Source organism: Salvelinus alpinus, chromosome 16 (assembly GCF_045679555.1).
Source record: "Salvelinus alpinus chromosome 16, SLU_Salpinus.1, whole genome shotgun sequence".
Lineage (NCBI taxonomy): Eukaryota > Metazoa > Chordata > Actinopteri > Salmoniformes > Salmonidae > Salvelinus > Salvelinus alpinus.
Window position 1 is genome coordinate 6,026,971 of NC_092101.1, and position 24,318 is coordinate 6,051,288.

At 42.1% G+C, this 24,318-nt stretch overlaps 1 protein-coding gene across 2 annotated transcripts in view; it reads right to left on the reverse strand.

Annotated features, from left to right (window-relative positions):
• LOC139540686 (E3 ubiquitin-protein ligase RNF13-like) overlaps positions 1–21,075 on the reverse strand; it is a 104,392-nt gene extending 83,317 nt beyond the window's left edge. The window contains exons 1-2 of one of the 2 annotated variants that reach the window (XM_071344548.1): positions 20,881–21,075; positions 148–350 (exon numbers count right to left, since the gene is read on the reverse strand). In XM_071344548.1, the coding sequence (XP_071200649.1) occupies positions 148–261 (114 nt within the window). In that variant the 5' untranslated portion in view covers positions 262–350; positions 20,881–21,075. Of the gene's footprint in view, positions 1–147; positions 351–20,582; positions 20,714–20,880 lie in introns of those variants that run through there. The other variant, XM_071344549.1, reaches the window with a different exon arrangement.
• Between the last annotated feature and the right edge of the window lie 3,243 nt (positions 21,076–24,318).

A 24,318-nucleotide genomic window follows, 5' to 3' on the forward strand; every position in this document is an offset into this window, starting at 1 on the left:
ATTTTCTGTAAGCCAGTGAGTCAGTCAGTCAGTCTGTCTGAATGTCTGTAGACCACATCTGTCTGTTTGTGTATCTGTCTGTCTATCTGCCTTCCTGCATGCCTGCCCACCCACGCGCCTGTCCGTCTCTCAGTCTGCGGGACTCACGGCAGAGATGTCGGCCTCGACAGGCAGCAGGTTGAGGAAGGCAAAGAGCTGCACGGTGAAGATGGTGTAGATCTGTGTGGCGGACAGCATCAGCATCCCCAGGGAGAACAGCATCTTGCATTCCGAGCTGCGCCAGTCGACTGACACACACCTGCACAGACTGACACACGGATGGACTGTCCCAGTGCTGGCGGCTCTCACACCTGCAGAGTGTACACACATGCACAAACACAGGTTTGTCACTTTCTGTAGGCCTACATCTGCTCTCCCAACCTCCCACAGAACAGAAAACATAAACACACCACACCTAGGTTCAAATACCTAGGTCATTTACGGCAATCTATGTTAACTTATACTCATTTATACTTGAATAACTTTTGGGGATTTTTTTCAGATATATAGTATTCATTTTTATATCTGTGTCCATATTGTGTATTTGTTTCTAGTGGATAGACCACGTGGTTTAAGAAAAAAATGCCTAATTAATGATTTGTTTTTTTCTAATAAACCACGGAATAATTTTCCGTTGAACTCTGCAACTTTTCCAACTATTTACTTTTTTCACAACTGCCACCAGTTTGGCGCCAAAACATTTACAAAAAAGACAAATTTACAGTAAAATAAATAAAAGTGTGTTAAAAAAAATCAATGTTGAAACCGTCATACATGTCACGATTGTTTGTAGAATTAACGGACCAAGGCGCAGCGTGCGTAGAGTTCCACATGTTTAATTAATGAAACTCACCAAAACAATACAGAACAAACGAAACGTGAAGTCAAATGCAGTGCTCACAGGCAACTACACACAAACAAACAAGATCCCACAAAAACCCAATGGGAAAAGGCTGCCTAAATATCCCCAATCAGAGACAACGATAAACAGCTGCCTCTGATTGGGAACCATACCAGACCAACACATAGACATATAATAACCTAAATAACCCACCCTAGTCACACCCCGACATAACCAACATAGAGAATAAAAGGCTCTCTATGGTCAGGGCGTGACAGTACCCCCCCCCCCCAAAGGTGCGGACTCCGGCCGCAAACCCTGACTCAATAGGGGAGGGTCCGGGTGGGCATCTCACGTCGGGGGCGGCTCCGGTGCGGGGTGAAGTACCCACTCAGCTCGCGGATATGGAACCGGGTAGAACGCCGTGCCCGGACTGGGCATCGGCGTGGAGGAGGGATTGTGGAGAGGGATTGTACGCCGCAACCGGACTGGGCACCGGCGCCGAAGAAGGCTCCGGCCATGGAGCTGAGTTGACCTCCGTGCCTGGACTGGGCACCGGCGCAGAGGCAGGCTCCGGCCTTGGAGCGGGACTGGACGCCGTGCCTGGACATCGGCACCGAGGAAGGCTCCTGCCATGGAGCGGGACTGGACGCCATGCCTGGACTGTGCCTGGTGCGTGGGGCCGGCACTGGTGGTACCGGACTGGTGACACGCACCTCAGGGCGAGCGTGAGTAGCAGGCACAGGACATACCGGACTCAGCCATCTCACGTTTGTGTGGTAGGGGAGATCTGCATGACCCGACTGTCTCTTCGAGACAAACTGCCTGTGGTTTAAAGATTTTGCTCTTATAAAGTTTACCACTTTAGTGACTGTATCCACAACATGGCTCATTTTCAGAACACATTTTCCTAGCAACTCCTGATGAATAATGTAATGCAGGAAAATTCTTTTCTGATCTGGGTTCAGCTCAGCTACTTGATCTTGTATCCTTTTCAAAAGGCCAACGTTTTTTCCTGTCAAGTTTGGGCACCCATCAGTGGTCACACTGGATAAGTTTTCAAAACTCAGTCCCAGCTTTGCCACACACTTATTAACCTCCTCCAATAAATATTTCCAAGTGGATGTGCTCTTCATTGACTGCACTGAAGCAAGCTCCTCTGTAATTTAAAAGTCTGGGGTTATGCCTCATAAGAACATCAACAACTGCTTCGTGTCACATGCACCACTGCTCTCATCCAGGGCCAAGGAAAAATAGGTGAAATCGTTTACCTCGTCTTTCAACTGTTTTTCCATATTCTCTAAGATGTCCTCAACAAACCGTGTCACTGTTTGTCTTGATAGGGAAACATTTTCAAACAGCTCTTTCTTGTCGGGGCAAAGTCTTGCTGCAGAGTCAATTAAACATTCTTTAATCAATTCGCCCTCAGCAAATGGCTTGCTATATTTAGCAATTTTGTGGGACAGTACATAGCTATCTCTAGCAATTCCGTCGTTTGCTGAATGCAGTTTTGTGAAAAGTCATTGATGCTTTTGCAACTGAGAAAGCAACTCTTTGGATGCACTTGCCCTCTGCTCAGAAACATATTCCTATATTTCTCTGCATGCTTCGTCCGGAAGTGTCGCGACAAGTTGTAGTCTTTCAAGACAGCGATGCTCTCTTTGCACACTAAGCACACAGCTTTCCCTGATACCTCAATAAATATAAATAATTAATGTCCACTCTTGCTGGAACATCCTATATTCATTGTCTACTTTCCTTTCCTTTGAAATCTTTTCGAAAACTCACTTTTGCGCAATTTCTAGCTAGCTACTATTTGTAACTGTGACGTGTGTCAGCCTGTCTGTCCTCGTGCAGTTATTCATATGTGCCTTCAAAATAAATGTCCCACAAGCGGTGGGAGTTAAATCGTTACACAAAGGCGAGTATTCATTGGGCTTTTAACTTGAATAACCTTCGTTTTTCAAAACAAATTCTTTATGTGATCTGAGCATGATTCCGTGGCCCGTATTGAATCACGTCGCGGGCCGTATACGTGCCCCCGGGCTGGCCTTTGCCCAGGCTTGGACGACTTGCTGCGATTGATGGAACCATGAATTCTGCTCTCTACCAAAAAATCCTGAAGGAGAATGTCCGGCCATCAGTTCGTGACCTCAAGCTGAAGCGCACTTGAGTTCTGCAGCAGGACAATGATCCAAAACACACCAGCAAGTCCACCTCTGAATGGCTTAAAAAAACAAAATGAAGGTTTTGGAGTGTCCTAGTCAAAGTCTGGACTTGAATCCGATTGAGATGCTTTGGCGTGACCTCAAAAAAGCGGTTCATGCTCGAAAACCCTCCAATGTGGCTGAATTAAAACAATTCTGCAAAGAAGAGTGGGCCAAAATTCCTCCACAGCGATGTCAAAGACTCATTGCCAGTTAGTGCAAACGCTTGATTGCAGTTGTTGCTGCTGAGGGTGGCACAACCGGTCATTATGTTTAGGGGGCAATTACTTTTTCCACATAGGGCCATGAAGGTTCGGATAGCTTTTTCCCCTTAATAAATAAAATAAAAACTGCACAAAACTGCATTTTGTGTTTACTTGGGTTATCTTTGTGTAATATTAAAATTTGTTTGATGATCTGAAACATTTAAGTGTGACAAATGTGCAAAAAAATAAGAAATCAGGAAGGGGGCAAATACTTTTTCACAGCACTGTAGATACTTGTGAAGATGCTGGAGGAAACAGGTACAAAAGGTCATTTGCTGTTGTTCTGGGATTGATTTGCACTTTTCGCACCAAAGTACGTTCATCTCTAGGAGACAGAACGTGTCTTCTTCCTGAGCGGTATGACGGCTGCATGTCCCATGGTGTTTATACTTGCGTACTATTGTTTGTGCAGATGAACGTGGTACTTTCAGGCGTTTGGAAATTGCTCCCAAGGATGAACCAGACTTGTGGATGTCTACAATTTTTTTTCTGAGGTCTTGGCTGATTTCTTTTGATTTTCCCATGATGTCAAGCAAAGAGGCACTGAGTTTGAAGGTAGGCCTTGAAATACACCCACAGGTACATCTCCAATTGACTCAAATGATGTCAATTAGCCTATCAGAAGCTTCTAAAGCCATTACATAACTTCTGGAATTTTCCAAGCTGTTTAAAGGCACAGTCAACTTAGTGTATGTAAACTTCTGACCCACTGGAATTGTGATACAGTGAATTATACGTGAAATAATACGTCTGTAAACAATTGTTGGAAAAATTACTTGTGTCATGCACAAAGTAGATGTCCTAACCGACTTGCCAAAACTATAGTTTGTAACAAGAAATTTGGGGAGTGGTTGAAAAACGAGTTTTAATGACTCCAACCTAAGTGTATGTAAACTTCCGACTTCAACTGTACGAATTTTTGCCATATTAGCATTGACATAAAATTTGGCTTTGGTGGTATTACGGAAACCGATGTATTTGGAAATAGCCACTGGATGATTTTTCAATACCATGGAAACTATTTTTTAAAAGTTTTTCCCCATACATTTTAATATTTGTAGATACTTTTTAAGGAAATACATGCAATCAACTTGTGCAATACATTAGTAGATAAAGCAGATTGCGTTTTTAATTTCACCAGTCACATAATTTTACATTATGAAGCTTATCGTAGTTCCCCAGACCAGTTGAGTCAGTCACCTGTTTGTTTTTAAATAGCACAACCGGAGCAGGTGAGTCCAGCTGTGTATTGACGGGGTCACGTTTTATATTGAAAGTCAAGTGTTTTTATGCTTCAATAAAGTGATCAGAGATGTGCAACTATAGTTTCCTTCACAGAAAATACATTAATGCAACACATTCAGCAGAAAATAGCTTTTCATCAGATGACAACAGAAGTGTAACGCTATTTGGCTGGCAGCCACACAAGTAAATTAGCTTACAATGAAAAAGCAAAGTATTTTTTGCAAAAACGATGCATGGCAATCATATTTCTAATGTTTATCATAGAAATCATTTAGCCAACTACATTTCCTGTTTTGATTAAAGTTAATCTTACATTTTAGCTGAGAAAAGTACTGGAAAAAGGTAGCTACACATGAGAATTCAGTTAAGGGCATTCTGAGTGGATAAGTGCAACTGAAGCACAAAATGAGTCTGATGCCGAGCAGAAATTACAATAAGACACATTTTAAATCTGCATTTACAAAGTTAACCTTTATTTAACTAGGCAAGTCTACAAAATGCAGCAAGATGACACTTTTATTTTTTTTGCGTGACAAAAATCTGAATTCTGCATTAACGCGACCCTTAAATTGAACTTGCTAGTTGATCTAAGTAATAGGCTGAATTAATAAGGTGACGGGGCATCATATATTGTTAGCTTTCTTCCATGTTTAAGAAGTCAAAGCCCTTTGGATGAGTTATTTGTACAGCTGCCACTATCTTGATTTCCTTGCGTTTTTTCTCCTCTCCATTCTCCACAACCTTCTCCTCTTCCCTGAACAGAGCAGGCAGGCCCGTTGCACTAGCAACTGTATCCTATACATGCTGCTCCAGAGCCAGTACTGCTCTTCCTTCAGACAAGCATGTCAAAACTTTTTTCATTTGTATGTCTCTCGTTCACAGTCGCTTGTAAATGTCCAAACTCACCAAAAATGACATGACATTCAGTAGCTTCTATGTATAACTTTATGAGCTGTATTGCCTGTCTTTGCAATTAGTTAATTTTCATCTCGTTAGCATATGTAGCTAGCAGCCTCCATTGAGATGCGCTATTACTTGTGCTAATTTTGTTAGCATTCTGGTAAAAGATGCCCAATTGGGTTTTTGCCTTTTTGGCGCCCCCTTGTGTACTTCGGTCACATTGATGCGAGTGCATCATTTGAGACGTTGTCAGCCAATCCATCTATTTCAAAGAGCTCTCCATAAACCACATCCAGTGGGACGGATCAAGGCATGTTGCACTGGGACACATTTTAATACGGAGATAGGCCTCATTTTATGGTGGTTCTGTGTAGTTATTGCAGTTAGTTAAGTTTATTGCAGTTAATTTTGTCTTCGACTTAATAAGTAAAATATCTTTGAGTAGCAAACAGGTAAACGAGTCGCAGACAGTTCGAAATAGAAAATATTCTGGCTGAGGGGGGCATTGTTTACTACCTGAATTCTTTGGATTATCTGGTTACTACCAGTGTTTGAATAAATTGTGACCGACCGCCTTGATTCGGTGTTATGTAGGAAAATTTGAACTGGTGTTTTTTTACATTGGATAAAAGCTGAGACACAGAGCTACAAACTGGAATCTCATACACTGCATTTGAGGAACAATGGGAAAGTAATTCTGCTTTGAAGTTTGATAAACTTGTAACCTCACTTTTGAGAAAATGGCCTTTAATTGTTTTGGTACCTACTGGAGAGCTCTCCTTTATCTACATCCATTCAGCATTGTTCACACCCATCTCTTTAAGGATTCACATGTGAGGTCATGTGATAAACAGTGAGTAGTGTAGTAAAGATTAAGACTAAAAGTGGTTAAAGTAGTAGCCTACAATAAGGAAAAATTCCAGGTAAACACAGTGTCCAGATAAAACATTTTATAAGTATTAGATCACGCTTACCCAGACACACCTGTCTAAATTGATGGGTAATGTGAAATAAATGCTATAACCCCCAGCCACATCTTGCTAAGTGGATGGGTCTCTACAGAAGGTGTAAATAAATAAATTAAATGTAAATGGTACAGCCAAATGCTTACTTGCATAGTAGCAATATCAGAAACAGATAGTGTCAATATAAAGGAAATAATATACAGTACAGCACAATATCAATGATAGATGAGGTTAGTGTTTGCATACAATCAGGGGTAAAGTCCCTGAGCAGCAGGATAAAAAAAAAAAAAAAGAATAGTAGCAGCAATGTGTTAGGAGAATCATGTCATGGAAATTCAGTATTGAGAGAGACTGTCATTTCTTGAAACAATCATTTTTATTTAATATCAATTCATTATTGCAATAATGAAACCGTCGACCCCACACGCTGAAGCGTGTTGCAGAGTGCTTAACTGATAATGAAAAAAAATGATGTTATATAGGACCTAAAAATGCTTAGTCTGGTTCCAACTCCCATAAGCCACCTTGTTCATCTCCTGGTTATCTACACAGGATATTGTTATACTTCCAACCCGGCTTAGGTTTCCCAGATGCCAGGATGATCAGACAATGAGGCATTGTTCTAAACTCTTCCAGGCTATCTCGGGTCACACACATACCACATCTTGTCTATAGAATGCCAACTTCAGGTAATTATCACCAAGTCATTGTCAGCCCAAGCTATCTCTAGCAAAACACATTTACTTGACCATACGCCCAGACTAACTGCAGGAAACCATCTCCTTACAGAAACACAGAATTAAACAGAACAGAAATGTCCTACTATTTGTTAAGTATTAATTGCTAACTATTAACATCAAACAAATCAAATGTTATTTGTCACATGCGCCGAATACAACCTTACAGTGAAATGCTTACTAAAAGGCCTAACCAACAATGCAGTTTACAAAAAATACAAAAAATAAAAAATACCAACAAAAAAAATTGGAATCAGAAATAAAAGTAACAACCAAAAGAGCAGCAGTAAAATAACAAGGCTATATAGAGGGGGTCAATGTGCGGGGGCACCGGTTAGTTGAGGTAATTGAGGTAATATGTACATGTAGGTAGAGTTAAAGTGACTATGCATAATTTATAAACAGAGAGTAGCAGCAGCGTAAAAGAGGAGTCTGAGTCTTATGGCTTGGGGGTAGAAGCTGTTAAGAAGCTTTTTGGACCTCGACTTGGTGCTCCGGTACCGCTTGCCGTGCGGTAGCAGAGAAAACAGTCTATGACTAGGGTGGCTGGAGTCTGACAATTTTTAGGGCCTTCCTCTGACACCGCCTGGTATAGAGGTCCTGGATGGCAGGAAGCTTGGCCCCAGTGATGTACTGGGCTGTACACACTACTATCTGTAGTGCCTTGCGGTCGGAGGCCGAGCAGTTGCCAAACCAGCCAGTGATGCAACCAGTCAGGATGCTCTTGATGGTGGAGCTATAGAACCTTTTGAGAATCTGAGGAACCATGCCAAATCTTTTCAGTATCCTAAGGGGGAATAGGTTTTGTCGTGCCCTCTTCATGACTGTCTAGGTGTGCTTGGACCATGTTAGTTTGTTGGTGATGTGGACACCAAGGAACTTGAAGCTTTCGACCTGCTCCACTACAGCCCCACCGATGAGAATGGGGCTTGCTCAGTCCTCCTTTTCCTGTAGTCCACAATCATCTCCTTTGTCTTCATCACGTTGAGGGAGAGGTTGTTGTCCTGGCACCACATGGCCAGGTCTCTGACCTCCTCCCCTACAGTCCGTCTCGTCGTTGATCAGGCCTACCACTCTTGTGTCATCGGCAAACTTAATGATGGTGCTTGAGTCGTGCCTGGCCGTGCAGTCATGAGTGAACAGGGAGTACAGGAGGGGACTAAGCACGCACCCCTGAGGGGCCCACGTGTTGAGGATCAGAGTGGCAGATGTGTTGTTACTAACCCTTACCACCTGGGGGCGGCTCGTCAGGAAGTCCAGTTGCAGAGGGAGGTGTTAAGTCTCAGGGTCCTTAGCTTAGTGATGAGTATTGAGGGCACTATGGTGTAGTAGTCAATGAATAGCATTCCCACATAAGTGTTCCTTTTGTCAGGTGGGAAAGGTGTTCCTTTTGTCAGGTGGGAAAGGGCAATGTGGAGTGCAATAGAGATCGCATCATCTGTGGACCTGTTAGGGTGGTATGCAAATTGGAGTGGGTCTAGGGTTTCTGGGATAATGGTGTGGATGTGAGCCATGACCAGCCTTTCAAAGCACTTCATGGCTACAGACGTGAGTGCTACGTGTTGGTAGTCATTTAAGCAGGTTACCTTTGTGTTCATGGGCACAGGGACTATGGTGGTCTGCTTGAAACATGTTGGTATTACAGACTTAGACAGGGAGAGGTTGAAAATGTCAGTGAAGACAAGACTTGCCAGTTGGTCAGCGCATGCTCGGAGTACACGTCCTGGTAATACGTCTGGTCCTGCGGCCTTGTGAATGTTGACCTGTTCTTACTCACATCAGCTGCGAAGAGCGTGATCACACAGTCATCCGGAACAGCTGCTGCTCTCATGCATGTTTCAGTGTTACTTGCCTTGAAGCGAGCATAGAAGTAATTTAGCTCGTCTGGTAGGCTCGTGTCACTGGGCAGCGCTCGGCTGTGCTTCCCTTTGTAGTCTGTAATAGTTTGCAATCCCTGCCACATCTGACGAGCGTCGGAGCCGGTGTAGTAGGATTCGATCTCAGTCCTGTATTGATGCTTTACTTGTTTGATGGTTCTCGGGGGGCATAGCTGGATTTCTTAAAAGCTTCCGGGTTAGAGTCCCACTCCTTGAAAGCGGCAGCTCTACCCTTTAGCTCAGTGCGGATGTTGCCTGTAATCCATGACTTTTGGTTGGGGTATGTACGTACAGTCACTGTGGGGACGACGTCATCGATGCACTTATTGATGAAGCCAGTGACTGATGTGGTGTACTTCTCAATGCCATCGGAAGAATCGCAGAACATATTCCAGTCTGTGCTAGCAAAACAGTCCTGTAGCTTAGCATCTGCTTCATCTGACCCCTTCCTTATTGACTGAGTCACTGCTGCTTCCTGCTTAAATTTTTGCTTGTAACCAGGAATCAGGTAGAATTATGGTCAGATTTGCCAAATGGAGGGCGAGGGAGAGCTTTGTACACGTCTTTGTGTGTGGAGTATAGGTGGTCTAGAGTTTCATCTGGTTGCACATTTAACATGCTGGTGGAAATTTGGTGAAACGGATTTAAGTTTCCCTACATTAAAGTCCCCGGCCACTAGGAGCGCTGCCTCTGGATGAGCATTTTCCTGTTTGCTTATGGCGGTATACAGCTCATTGAGTGTGGTCTTAGTGCCAGCATCGGTCTGTGGTGGTGTGTAGACAGCTACGAAAAATACAGATGAAAACTCTCTTGGTAGATAGTGTGGTCTACAGCTTCTCATGAGATACCGTGAATATAGATATTGTGAACCAGCTGTTGTTTACAAATATACATAGAACCCCACCCCTTGTCTTACCAGAGGCCGCTGTTTTATACTGCCGATACAGTGTAAAACCCACCAGCTGCATGTTGTTCATGTCATCGTTCAGCCACGACTCGGTGAAACATAAGATATTACAGTTTTTAATGTCCTGTTGGTAGTTTAATCTTGCTCGTAGGTCATCAATTTTATTTTCCAATGATTGCACGTTGGCCAATAGAACAGATGGTAGTGGGCATTTACTCGCTCGCCAACGAATTCTCAGAAGGCAGCCCAACCTCCGCCCCCTTTTTTTCCTTCTCTTCACGCAAATGACGGCGATTTGGGCCTGTTCCCGGGAAAGAAGTATTTCATTGTCGTCGGACTCGTTAAAGGATAACGCTTTATAATCGCTGTTTTGATGTCCAGAAGTTATTTTCGGTCATAAGAAATGGTAGCAAAAACATTATGTACAAAATAAGTTAAAAAATAAGTTACAAACAATACAAAAAGACGAACAAAATAACACAGTTGGGTAGGAACACGTAAAACATCAACCATCCTCTCCGGCGCCATTCTTCTTATCACAGTCATTTGAATAGAGGCACTGCAGATAGTGCTGATGACTGGGAATCCATCCGAACCACGCATGAACAAGGGAATCTATATTCGGGGGGCCCGACTCTGTCCTGCCCTTGACTTTGGTGCAGGGCGTGTGATGTCAATAGCCTCTTCGTCACAAAACTCCCTGATCTTCTCAAAAAGATACGTTTGTCTAGCTGTGTCCAGTTCAGGTGGTGCTTGTACAGGCAGACCATCTATGGGAGGAAGGATGTCAGCGTTACGCAGCAGCTGAAACCTGTTCCCGACGGAGTACGAACGCTCCTTGGTGACAACACCAGGCTCCAGAGCACCGAAGCTGTAAAACAGGAAATAACCAAAAAAAATGATGTGAGATCAATAAAAGTAGTGCCAATCATGTTGGAGGTAAATTAAATAATCAAAACATGTTGTTTATGCTTTACATACCAAGTGTTGTCATCGATTCCATGTAGAGACACCACGTCGCTGCTTTTGTCACATGGGATGTCAGCAGCTTTCCACCGTTTGTGTCCTGGGTGGCATCCTGGTAATACTATTGCATTGTCCTCTGCGTAGTTGTTGATAAAGTTCAAAACTTGCTGCAAGTCCTCATGCTTCAGCTGTAACCTGTGCTTGCTTGGACCAGCTCTCTTTTTGATGGGAGGCATTAGACCATTCTCCTTGTATGACTGGTGGAGGAGAGTCAGGCGTGTTCTACTGATGCTGAAAGACAAATTCCAGATATAAATATTTTGGCATTATTATACAATAGATAGCCGTAATCACCGTCAGTCACACATGGCTAACTTGATGGGTCATGTAATCATCTGGCGAAGTGGAGTCTTTTGTTTAGACATGCTAGCTAAACAATGAACCATAATCCTAATCCATAGAGTACTAGCAATACAAACCGATTGTCATAGCTAGCTAAAGGTTAACCAAATAGGTTCAATGTTAGCTAGTTAGCTAGCTAAGATTAGGCTATAACTAGTAATGCGAAATGGCATTCTGAGATAACATTACTACACACAGATCATAAACGGAATGTTAGCTAGCGAGCCAGCCATCTAACATCAGCTAGCTAACAGTAGGCTTTAACTTGCAATGAAAACAACTTTGACAAAATTAGAAACGTATAATATCTGAAACTGTAGCTAGACTCTTACCTGTATACATGGATGAACACTTCACGGCAGACTGCAACCCCTTTCATAAATCCTGTGTAGTTTCCGTTTTGTTGGTACAGCTTGCTTGGCCCGTTGTTGTGTCAAGTCACTCTGGTTCACACTGACCGTGTGCAATGCCATAAGAATCATCTTAATCTTTAGCCCCCTCCCAAACTCTGACCATTTTACTCACCCTAACAGAGCTGGTTAGGCTGTTTTTATGTTATCCAGAGTGTTGGTAACTAACTGTGCTCCTGGCAACAATTTAATTATGCTTTTTTGCCGACGTTTACTGACACCAGCCATATTCAACGGATGTTGAGCATTCGTAAATTAATCAGTTATTCTGCGCTCTGGCCCACTCAGACAAGAGTGCTCTGAAACAGTTTTTGCAGTGACATTCTATTGAAATGGACACTTACATAGAAGTCTTTTGTTAAGTTTTACTACACAATTTAAAAAAAATAAACATTTTAAAGTCGCATTAGACAGGATTACCTACACATACTGACCAGCTCAAATAGACAGAAGCATGCTATATGGCAGAGAAATCCAAACTCATCTCTTGGCATGTCCATCCCACTCATTATCTCAGCCAATCATGGCTAGCGGGAAGGTTGCTCCCTTTTTCTGTGGCTAAACTAACTAGGCTCATAATTTAACAATTTTATTCGTATTTACAGATGGCATTCAAGTTTGTTATTAAGGCATACGAAAGTTCACATGTTCGAGAAGGCATTTCTGCCCTAAAAACTATTTTGATAAATAAAAATAAGTTTACGTTCAAATGGCTCTCCTGTGAAGTAGTGACCCGCAACATACGCCTAGTTCCCTGAAAAGGGTCAAAATTGTGCTCGTTGACAAAACAGACCTGGGATGCCTTTTCATACAGATTTATTTGACAAAGATCCACAGTGGGTCTGTCTGTGTATGTAGCGTGATACTGGAGACAGGTTTATAATTGCGGTGAATGTCATCTATTCATTTACTGTTAGGCTTTAGGATTTCTGAGTATCAGCCATACTGTAGGTAGAAGTCAGGGAAACAACAACTTGTTCTCACTTGAGGATAAAGCATTGCTATTGTTCTGCATGACTCAGGCACTCTTTCAATTGTCTTGTCAACCGAGCAACACTACTTATTTTGCTCAACTAAAGCGTGAAATATATTGTCTTTATATTAAAAGATTGGCCTGGCTGACATGAAAATTACATTAAGGGGAAAGGATCCACAGAAAGAGGTTGATTATCTTTCTACGAATCGCTTTATTTGCAATGCTGGCTGCCATGGTTAACACAAACGCAGGACATTGAATGCTACCTGAACTGAGTAACATAAGTACAGTATCCCAGCTATGTTAAATATGTGTGTGTGTGTGTGTGTGTGTGTGTTAGCCAGATTATCCCGTGTCCACAGCAACACTATTTATTATTCCTACACACCAAGAAACTTCAATTCCATTACTTACCATGCCGCCTTTAGGAAAAGACATCTGACCATAGGGTCTTGAAGTGTTCGTACTTTCTATAGTCATTATGGATATTGTCTGAACTTACTGGTCATCAATACTGCACACTGCCAGAGTATGTCTCAGATTAATGTAGTTGGTTTTAGCTTTTCTATCAATTAATGACTATTTGAATAAACATTCTTTATTCTGTTGGTGTGTGTACTTTTATGCGTTTGTGTGACGGAGCAAATCATTTAACAACACCTTAATTCAGCCTATTGGATCGTTATATTCTGCAGATTCTGAACAGTCATCTAACAATTGGAAGGATTAGACATTTCTAACATATACTGCCCTATTTTTTAAGGAAAAGTGAAGCTAAAATGGAAAATGTATCTCTCATGTGAAGTTGTACGACTTTACTTTTTGTAACTGACAATTAACCTGTCAGTCTATGTCGTTGTTTTTTGTTTTGAATTGTTTACGTGTTCACTATGCAGGGGAAATGGTAAGACAAGCGGAACTACGTGGCTAAGAACTGTTGTAACGGGGATTATTATCACAGCAGCACACTTTGAGTGAAGGCAATTCCACCCTGTATTAGCTAGGTTTTTTGTGTCTTCGACTGTAGTTCGTAACGATTGAAGCGTGTATGTTAGGATGGTAACGTTATAATAATTAAGGATGAAGCGTGAATTCATGCCGGGAATAAGAAGTGTGATGTTTTTGATTTCCTCCCTTCTGTAATAAGCAGCCAATGAGGTATTTTACCTTTATTCATGTGTTTAATCTGATACTGTTATATCTCCGGCTAAACTGTTTATGTATGTAAGCACTTCAGAGTTATATCAAGCTAATAAGTTACTCATAAGACAAGAAAGTTGCAAGAGTGTGCTTAACCGTATTTTAATTTACTTTATAGTTCTCACGGAAGGTGACATTTCTGACTAAAACTACAGAATAAAACTGCCAGTTAAAATCATGGAACAGTTGTGCTTGTGGTTACTGGAGGGAGCTACACTTTTTATTATAAAATATTTGAAAAGTCTGGATTGGATTTAATGGGTACCGAATGTAAAATAAATAGACCATAGTGGCGAAATAATTACAATATAGCAATTAAACACTGGAGTGATAGATGTGCAGAAGATGAGTGTGCAAGTAGAGATACTGGGGTGCAAAGGAAAATAAATCAAATATAAAATAGTATGGGGAATGAGGTAATTGGATCGGCTATTTACAGATGGGCTATGTACAGGTGCAATAATCTGTGAGCTGCTCTGACAGATGGTGCTTAACGTTAGTGAGGGAGATATGAGTCTCCAGCTTCAGTGATTTTTGCAGTTCGTTCCAGTCATTGGCAGCAGAGAACTGGAAGGAAAGGTGGCCAAAGGAGGAATTGGCTTTGGGGGTGACTAGAGATATAGATATACCTGCTGGAGCGCGTGCAACGGGTGTGCTGCTATGGTGACCAGTGAGCTGAGATAAGGCGGGGCTTTACCTAGCAAAGACTTATAGCTGACCTGGAGCCAGTGGGTTTGGTGACGAATATGAAGCGAGGGCCAGCCAACGAGAGCATACAGGTCGCAGTGGTGGGTAGTATATGGGGCTTTGGTGACAAAACGGATGGCACTGTGATAGACTGCATCCAATTTGCTGAGTAGAGTGTTGGGAGGTTATTTTGTAGATGACATCGCCGAAGTCAAGGATTGGTAGGATAGTCAGTTTTACGAGGGTATGTTTGGCAGCATGAGTGACTCCTCAAATTATGTTCTCAAAGGATCAGCAATTGGCAGCCAAGTGAAACAAAAAAGATTGTACTGTCCAGATGCATTTTTTAAACAAAAGCTAGCTAGCCAAGCCTAAAAGTGTTAACCTGTCAGTTAAAATACATGGCTCAAAAACACCAGCTAAATGCAATAAAACCTCAATGTTATCAAAAACAAAATAGCTGATTAAAAAACAATTAAAAACACTTAAAATATCTAAATATGTACACATTTACAGGAGCTCTGTGCTTAGGCTGCAACTAGGGCGCCATGGCAAATATATACAGTGGGGAGAACAAGTATTTGATACACTGCCGATTTTGCAGGTTTTCCTACTTACAAAGCATGTAGAGGTCTGTAATTTTTATCATAGGTACACTTCAACTATGAGAGACGGAATCTAAAACAAAAATCCAGAAAATCACATTGTATGATTTTTAAGTAATTAATTTGCATTTTATTGCATGACATAAGTATTTGATACATCAGAAAAGCAGAACTTAATATTTGGTACAGAAACCTTTGTTTGCAATTACAGAGATCATACGTTTCCTGTAGTTCTTGACTAGGTTTGCACACACTGCAGCAGGGATTTTGGCCCACTCCTCCCTACAGATCTTCTCCAGATCCTTCAGGTTTCGGGGCTGTCGCTGGGCAATACGGACTTTCAGCTCCCTCCAAAGATTTTCTATTGGGTTCAGGTCTGGAGACTGGCTAGGCCACTCCAGGACCTTGAGATGCTTCTTACGGAGCCACTCCTTAGTTGCCATGGCTGTGTGCTTCGTGTCGTTGTCATGCTGGAAGACCCAGCCACGACCCATCTTCAATGCTCTTACTGAGGGAAGGAGGTTGTTGGCCAAGATCTCGCGATACATGGCCCCATCGATCCTCCCCTCAATACGGTGCAGTCGTCCTGTCCCCTTTGCAGAAAAGCATCCCCAAAGAATGATGTTTCCACCTCCATGCTTCACGGTTGGGATGGTGTTCTTGGGGTTGTACTCATACTTCTTCTTCCTCCAAACACGGCGAGTGGAGTTAGACCAAAAAGCTCTATTTTTGTCTCATCAGACCACATGACCTTCTCCCATTCCTCCTCTGGATCATCCAGATGGTCATTGGCAAACTTCAGACAGGCCTGGACATGCACTGGCTTAAGCAGGGGGACCTTGCGTGCGCTGCAGGATTTTAATCCATGACGGCGTAGTGTGTTACTAATGGTTTTCTTTGAGACTGTGGTCCCAGCTCTCTTCAGGTCATTGACCAGGTCCTGCCGTGTAGTTCTGGGCTGATCCCTCACCTTCCTCATGATCATTGATGCCCCACGAGGTGAAATCTTGCATGGAGCCCCAGACCGAGGGTGATTGACCGTCATCTTGAACTTCTTCCATTTTCTAATAATTGCGCCAACAGTTGTTTCCTTCTCACCAAGCTGCTTGCCTATTGTCCTGTTGCCCATCCCAGCCTTGTGCAGGTCTACAATTTTATCCCTGATGTCCTTACACAGCTCTCTGGTCTTGGCCATTGTGGAGAGGTTGGAATCTGTTTGATTGTGTGTGGACAGGTGTCTTTTATACAGGTAACGAGTTCAAACAGGTGCAGTTAATACAGGTAATGAGTGGAGAACAGGAGGGCTTCTTAAAGAAAAACTAACAGGTCTGTGAGAGCCGGAATTCTTACTGGTTGGTAGGTGATCAAATACTTATGTCATGCAATAAAATGCAAATTAATTATTTAAAAATCATACAATGTGATTTTCTGGATTTTTGTTTTAGATTCCGTCTCTCACAGTTGAAGTGTACCTATGATAAAAATTACAGACCTCTACATGCTTTGTAAGTAGGAAAACCTGCAAAATCGGCAGTGTATCAAATACTTGTTCTCCCCACTGTAACTATTATAGTAGTAGCCGTGTATAACCACCACCGAGCTGTAGGCCTAAGAGCGTGTCCTGTTTAGTCTTAATATCATAACTTACTTAGGTCTAGATTTCAATATATAGGCTACTGTATCAATCAATCAGTTAATCATTGGTTCATGTCATCACACAGCATACAAGTCATTCATGCTTTGAAATGCAATCCAGCATTTTAGTTTTAAAATGAAATAACAAAGCGAGCTTTGGAAAATTAGCCGAAACAATAAATAAACTGCATTTCACAAATGCATGAAACTTTTTTAGTCTTTGCTGTAATGGATTTATATATATTTTTTTAATTTTCAATAGAACAGACTCTCTGGTACACTTATAATATATTTAGTGTCATTTGCACTGTTCCAAATGGTCCCCAATTGTTATGGGTGTAAACTAACAGCACCTGTTTGGCACACAATAGTCATGCAGCACTTGCTCCTATACCCTCCTTTTTCTTGATCCCCAGTAGTTTCCATAACTACATCAAATGTCTTCCACACATCTGACTTCCCCTTTCCCTCCTGAGCAACTGGTATCATCTTATTAACCATTTATTTAGCATCAGTCATCTGAGTCAGTGCAGTACAAGTTGAGAGCCCTTCCCTATATGCATGATGAAAGTCAGTAGTTAACCTCTTTGAAAAATAGCACTGCATTTTTTTTAAACACAACTTTCTCCATCAATTTACTAAGAACAGGCAGCAAACTGGTTGGTTGGCTGTTAGAGACAGAAAAGGGTGCTTTACTATTTTTAGATAGTGAAATTATTTCAGCTTCCTTCCACGCCTGTGGACACACACTCCTTTAGATGTTAGTTAAGTGCATAGCAAATAGGGGTGGCAATAGTCTGCTACCATTCTCAATAGTTTCCCATCTAGGTTGTCTATACCTGGTAGCTTACTGTACATTACTGATGGATAACAATAGTTTTTCCACCTGTTCCACACAAACTTGGCCTAATTCAACACAATCCCTCTCTTTCATTATTAGATCTTCAATACACAAATATGATGGTTCACAGTTCAATGTTGTCATTTCACTTCTCAGTTTGTCTACTTTACCTGTGAAATAGTTATTGAGATTTTAGCTATATCAAAAGGTTTTGTTATAAATGACCCATTAACTTTAATGAACGATGGAGATGAATTGGGTTTTCTGCCCATAATATCATTTAAGATGCTCCAAAGTCTTTCCACAACATTTCTCAATTGACAGTATTTCAACCAATCAGCTGAGCAGCCTGACTTGATTCATCATCGATCCAGGCGGCTCTCTAACAGTTCTCACAGTTATGCACCTGTTAAGAGACTGTTTGTCAACAATTGGCAAGAATCATTTTACAAATACTCCATGCATCTGGATTCTGCTCCTTATACACATCAGACCAAGATAAATGTTTAACATCTTCAACAAAAGAGTATTGACAAAAGACTTAGTATGATGTCTTATATATAACTTCAGGCCCTGCCTTTCGTACTTTGTCTTTCCTTTTTATCCCATGGGTGTTACAAATAAGCCGACCTCTTAAATACTCTATTTAAATTCATTTCCAAAATGTTAAAATGTATAAACTGACATTTCTTATGTAAAATTAGATTTATATGAATCTCCCCTAAAGTTATTCAAATAAACTGATCATTGCTATTCATCAGGTTTATTTGTTTCTAATCTTGGTAAATGGCTAGATGCATAATATAACTGTAGTTCTTGTGTTTTAATCAACTTAAATCTGAACAAAAAAAACAACATATTTACGCTCAGGTTTATTGAATGTTAGGGATATCAACACACTATCCCCATGTGTTTCAATGCAAACCAGGCTTAATAGGCGCATACTGTGCTTAATTAGAACAACAGTGATTTATGGTGAAAAAAGTCAGAATAACAAAGTCTACTCATAAAATATTTGGAAACCGATGGTTTGAGGTTTAAATACACACTATAGACTAAAATATAATACAAAGTTAGTATTGATCCTATTGAACAATGCTTATTTATTGACATTTACATTCTGAATAGAGGTAGTGTTTTTGGTGCTACTGTACCCTTTAAAAGCCTACCTGAGATAAATGTCAAATTTACAAAACTGGCATCTATGTCTAACAATGACAGGATCATTTAACAGTAAAATAAGACAAAATGCAGAAAAAAATGTACGCTCTGAATGCCTGAAATCTATTATGTTGTTGTAGTTGACCTATTTATGTTGCTACTGTACTGTGTGACTGTGACATGCACGACTGCTAGCATGAAAATAGCAGTCGTGCAATACATAGTAATTCATGCCCATGAAATATGCTATCATGTGCACTCAAAAAGTGTTATATATGTAAGCAATAAGGCCCGAGGAAGTGTGGTATAGGGCCAATTTACCACGGCTAAGGGCTGTTCTTATAAACGATGCAACGAGGAGTGCCTGGACACAGCCGTGAGCTGTGGTATATTTGCAATATATCACAAAACCCGAGGTGCCTTATTGATATTATCAACTGGTTACCAACGTAATTAGAACAGTAAAAATAATTGTTTTGTCATACCTGTGGTATACGGTCTGATATACCACAGCTGTCAACTAATCAGCATTCTGGGCTCGAACCACCCAGTTTATAATACCTATTACTCATTACTTCTTTCAACAATAACAAATTGCTTTACATATTACTCCCTGGGGAAAGTAATTTGATACACTACTCGTTATATAACTTTTGCGTTACACTCCAAAACACTGTGTATCCTCACTCAATTTAAACAATGTCAAAATTATGTAGGCCTATACACCAACACAAGTATCTTAAATTACCATGGATAAGGGCAGCATTTTCTCTACTACATACCCAGTTACAAGCTTGTTCAGCTCTCCAAGGGTTACAGCCTGTCCTACTGAAAGATTAAAATCGAGCCTTGACTGTTTGGATGAGGTAGGCCTACAATCATCTTCAGCAGCAGTGGTCAGGTCTCAGGGGTCTTTCGCTATAAGTTGTGTTTTGGCGGGTGCTTCAAGAAATTGGAAGTAGTGTTTCAAGCAGTTTCTCACTTGGGCACAGTTTACAGTAATACTCTTGTCAGTTTGTCCTACCAAATCGAAGTAATGGGAGTACTTCCATGCTGAGAAAGTCAATGTTTTAGATGCTTCTGCCATTTTTCATCTCCCTCACTAGTAGTGCGTGCCTGCGTAATCAGGAACTTGGTGAGGACGAAAACAATTAGAATCTGAGGCAAGGGGATTTTTAAATATTGCTCCAACAGAGAGGGAATAATAATCACCAATATTTATTTGGATCAATAACTGTAATAGGAAGGGAATGATAAAAGTAGCAAAAACTTTTTTTGATCAGTGTTATTACTCAAACTGGAACAATAACTAAGTTATATTATTACTGTAACGCTTTAACCCCAACACTGCACATGGCCTTATTGGATGACAACCTATTTAGTTAGCCAAGCTATAATTTGCCTTTGGTGTTCTTCATTTGGCAAGTGAGAACTTGCGAGCTAATGTTATGCTGGTCACAAATCCTCTATCTAGCTAACATAAACACAGTGGCAAAGTGGAAAATCTGGTCCTACCCTGTTTCGCAAGCTATTGCAAGCCTTCTAAACATACCCAATGTAGCAAACTGCAATTATTAGCACGCTAAAATACAATTAGGCAACTGTTAAATTTGAAGACAGAATATATTCTGACCCCTACACATGCTTAAAATTGCACTGGGTTTGGACATACTTCCTTAGTTTAAAACACTACGGATATGGCTCAGAAAACGTACCTCAATCCAGGGATGAGAAATCGCGTTCTACGCAGATTTGTCCCATTATCCCAATTGCAAATTGTAATACAGTACAGGGATGAGAAGGCCATTTTTCAAGTTACGTTTTCCGAGCCATATCTCGCGCCGACTCCGTGGTGTCTTAATCTAAACAGGAAATCTGTTCGACCCCAATGCAGCTATAAACAATCTTTACTGGCTAACGTTACATTATGACATGACTCGAGTCTAGCCACAAGCATAGCAATCAACGCTAGCTACAAATGCTACAACAGTTAGCTAGAGCGTGAATCCTTACCTTTAAATCAGACCGAAGTTTCATCTGGTTTAAAAAAAGATGCGACTAATATGGATATTACAATAATTTACTATCTATCAATAGAATCGCAATAATTTCCAAAAATGTAATTCCGTTAGTTAGACATGTCAGTACGACAGAATGTCAACAATAATCCCTAGCTAGCTTCTTCTTCTTGTTCTTCTTCTATGATATAATGGTGGTCCGCAAACAAAAGTTAAAGGTGCATACCGTCACCAACTGTGCTGGAGTGTGTGGTAAATCACAGTTTAACTTTGCTGCAGGAGGGGCTGGTGCACTTCACAAAATAGATGGCATCATGAGGGAGTAAAATTATGTGGATATATTGAAGCAACATCTCAAGACATCAGTCAGGAAGTTAAAGCTTGGTCGCAAATGGGTCTTCCAAATGGACAATGACCCCAAGCGTACTTCCAAAGTTGTGGCAAAATGGTTTAAGGACAACAAAGTCAAGGTATTGGAGTGGCCATCACAAAGCCCTGACCTCAATCCTATAGAACATTTGTGGGCAGAACTGAAAAAGCGTGTGCAAGCAAGGAGGCCTACAAGCCTGACTCAGTTACACCAGCTCTGTCAGGAAGAACGGGCCAAAATTCACCCAACTTATTGTGGGAAGCTTGTGGAAAGCTACCTGAAACGTTTGACCCAAGTTAAACAATTTAAGGGCAATGCTACCAAATACTAATTGAGTGTATGTAAACTTCTGACCCACTGGAAATTTGATGAAAGAAATAAAAGCTGAAATAAATAATTATCTCTACTATTATTCTGACATTTCACATTCTTAAAATAAAGTGGTGATCCTAACTGACCTAAGACAGGGCATTTTTGCTAGGTTTAAATGTCAGGAATTGTGAAAATTGAGTTTAAATGTATTTGGCTAAGGTGTATGTAAACTTCCGACTTCAACTATAGGTCCTGGATGGCAGAAAGCTTGGCCGCAATGATGTACTGGGCCGTACGCACTACCCTCTGTAGCGCCTTATGGTCAGATGCCGAGCAGTTGCCATACCAGGCAGTGATGCAACTGGTCAAGATGCTCTCGGTGGTGCAGCTGTAGAATTTTTGTTGTTGTTGTTGTACTTTTTACCCTTTTTCTCCCCAATATCGTGATATCCAATTGGTAGTTACAGTCTTGTCCCATCGCTGCAACTCCCGTATGGACTCTGCAGAGGCAAAGGTCGAAACACGGCCCTGCCAAGCTGCACTGCTTCTTTACACACTGCTCGCTTAACCCGGAAGCCAGCCGCACCAATGTGTCAGAGGAAACACTGTATAACTGGCGACCAAAGTCAGCGTGAATGCGCCCAGCCTGCCACAAGAGTCGCTAGAGTGTGATGGGACAAGAACATCCCTCCTTTTCCTATTGTCCACGATCAGCTCCTTTCTCTTGCTCACATTGAGGGAGAGGTTGTTGTCCTGGAACCACACTGTCAGGTCTCTGACCTCCTCCCTATAGTCTGTCTCATCATTGTCGGTGATCAGGCCTACCAATGATGGTGTTGGAGTCGTGCTTGGCCACGCAGTCGTGGGTGAACAGGGAGTACAGGATGGGACTAAGCACACACCCCTGAGGGGCCCCAGTGTTGAGGATCAGCGTGGCAGACGTGTTGTTGCATACCCTTACCACCTGGGGGCAGCCCGTCAGGAAGTCCAGGGTCCAGTTGCAGAGGGAGGTGTTTAGTCCCAGGGTCCTTAGCTTAGTGATGAGTTTTGTGGGCAATATGGTGTTGAACGCTGAGCTGAGTCAATGAACAGTTTTCTCACATAGGTATTCCTTTTGTCCAGGTGGGAAAGGGCAGTGTGGAGTGCGATTAAGATTGCGTCATCTGTTGGGGCGGTTGTCACGCCCTGACCTTAGAGAGCCTTTTTATTCTCTATTTTGGTTAGGTCAGGGTGTGACTAGGGTGGGTACTCTAGTTTGTATATTTCTATGTTGGCCTGGTATGGTTCCCCATCAGAGGCAGCTATCTTTCGTTGTCTCTGATTGGGGATCATATTTAGGCAGCAGTTCCCACCTGTTGTTTGTGGGATCTTGATTTTGTATTGTTGCCTGTTAGCCCTATAAAGCTGTACGTTTCGTTTTGTTATTCTTTATTGTTTTGTTGCTGGTTCACATTAATAAAAATGATGAACGCCTTCCTCGCTGCACCTTGGTCTAATCCTTCAAACAACGATCGTTACACCTAGGAAGAAACCTAGAGAGGAACCAGGCTCTGAGGGGTGGCTAGTCTTCTTCTGTCTGTGCCGGGTGGAGATTATAAGAATAGGCCAGGACGTTCTTCAAGATGTTCAAACGTTCATAGATAACCAGCAGGGTCAAATAACAACAACAGTGGTTATAGATGGTGCAAAAGGTCAGCACCACAGGAGTAAATGTCCGTTGGCTTTTCATAGTCGAGCATTCAGAGGTCGTGACAGCAGGTGCGGTAAAGAGAGAAAGGGAGAGGATCGAAACAGCAGGTCTGGGACAGGGTAGCATGACTGGTAAACAGGTGAGGGTTCCATTTAGTTGCAAGCAGAACAGCAGAAACTGGATCAGCAGCACGACCAGGTGGACTGGAGACTGGGACAGCCATGAGTTGTCAGGCCAAGTAATCCTGAGGCATGGTTCTAGGGCTCAGGTCCTCCGGAAGGGGAGAGAGAGAGAAAGAGAGATGGGAGAATTAAAGGTAGCATACCTAAGATCACACAGGATACCATATAAGACAGGAAAATTACAACAGATATGACAGACTGACCTTAGCCCGACAACACATAGACTATTGCAGCATAGATACTGGAGACTGACGGGGGGGAGTTGTGGGTCAGGGGCCACTCCCCTTCCAAAGTTACCCACGGACAGGGTAAACCAGGCAGGATACAACCACACCCACTTTTCCAAAGCACAGCCCCTACACCACCAAAGGGATATCAACAGACCACTGACTTACTTGAGACAAGGCAGAGTATAGCCCACAGAGACCCCCCCACCCCCCCCCCCCCCCACCCACACGAGCCCAAGGACAGGAAGGAAGATCACGTCAGTGACTCAACGCACTCAGGTCGAGTATAGAAAAAAAGCCTGTCATGACGTGATGCACCCCTCCTAGGGACAGCATGGGAGAGTGCGAGCAAGCCAGTTACTCAGCCCCTTTAATAGGGTCAGAGAATCCCAGTGGAGAGAGAGAGCCGGCCAGGCAAAGACACCAAGGGTGGTTTGTCACTCCAGTGCCTTGCTGTTCACCTTCACACCCCTGGGCCAGACTACACTCAATCATAGGACCTACTGAAGAGATGAGTCTTCAGTAAAGACTTAAAGGTTGAGACCAAGTCTGCATCTCTCACGTAGATCGGCAGACCATTCCATAAAAATTTAGCTCTACAAGAGAAATCCCTGCCTCCAGCTGTTTCCTTAGAAATTCTTGGAAAAAGGCT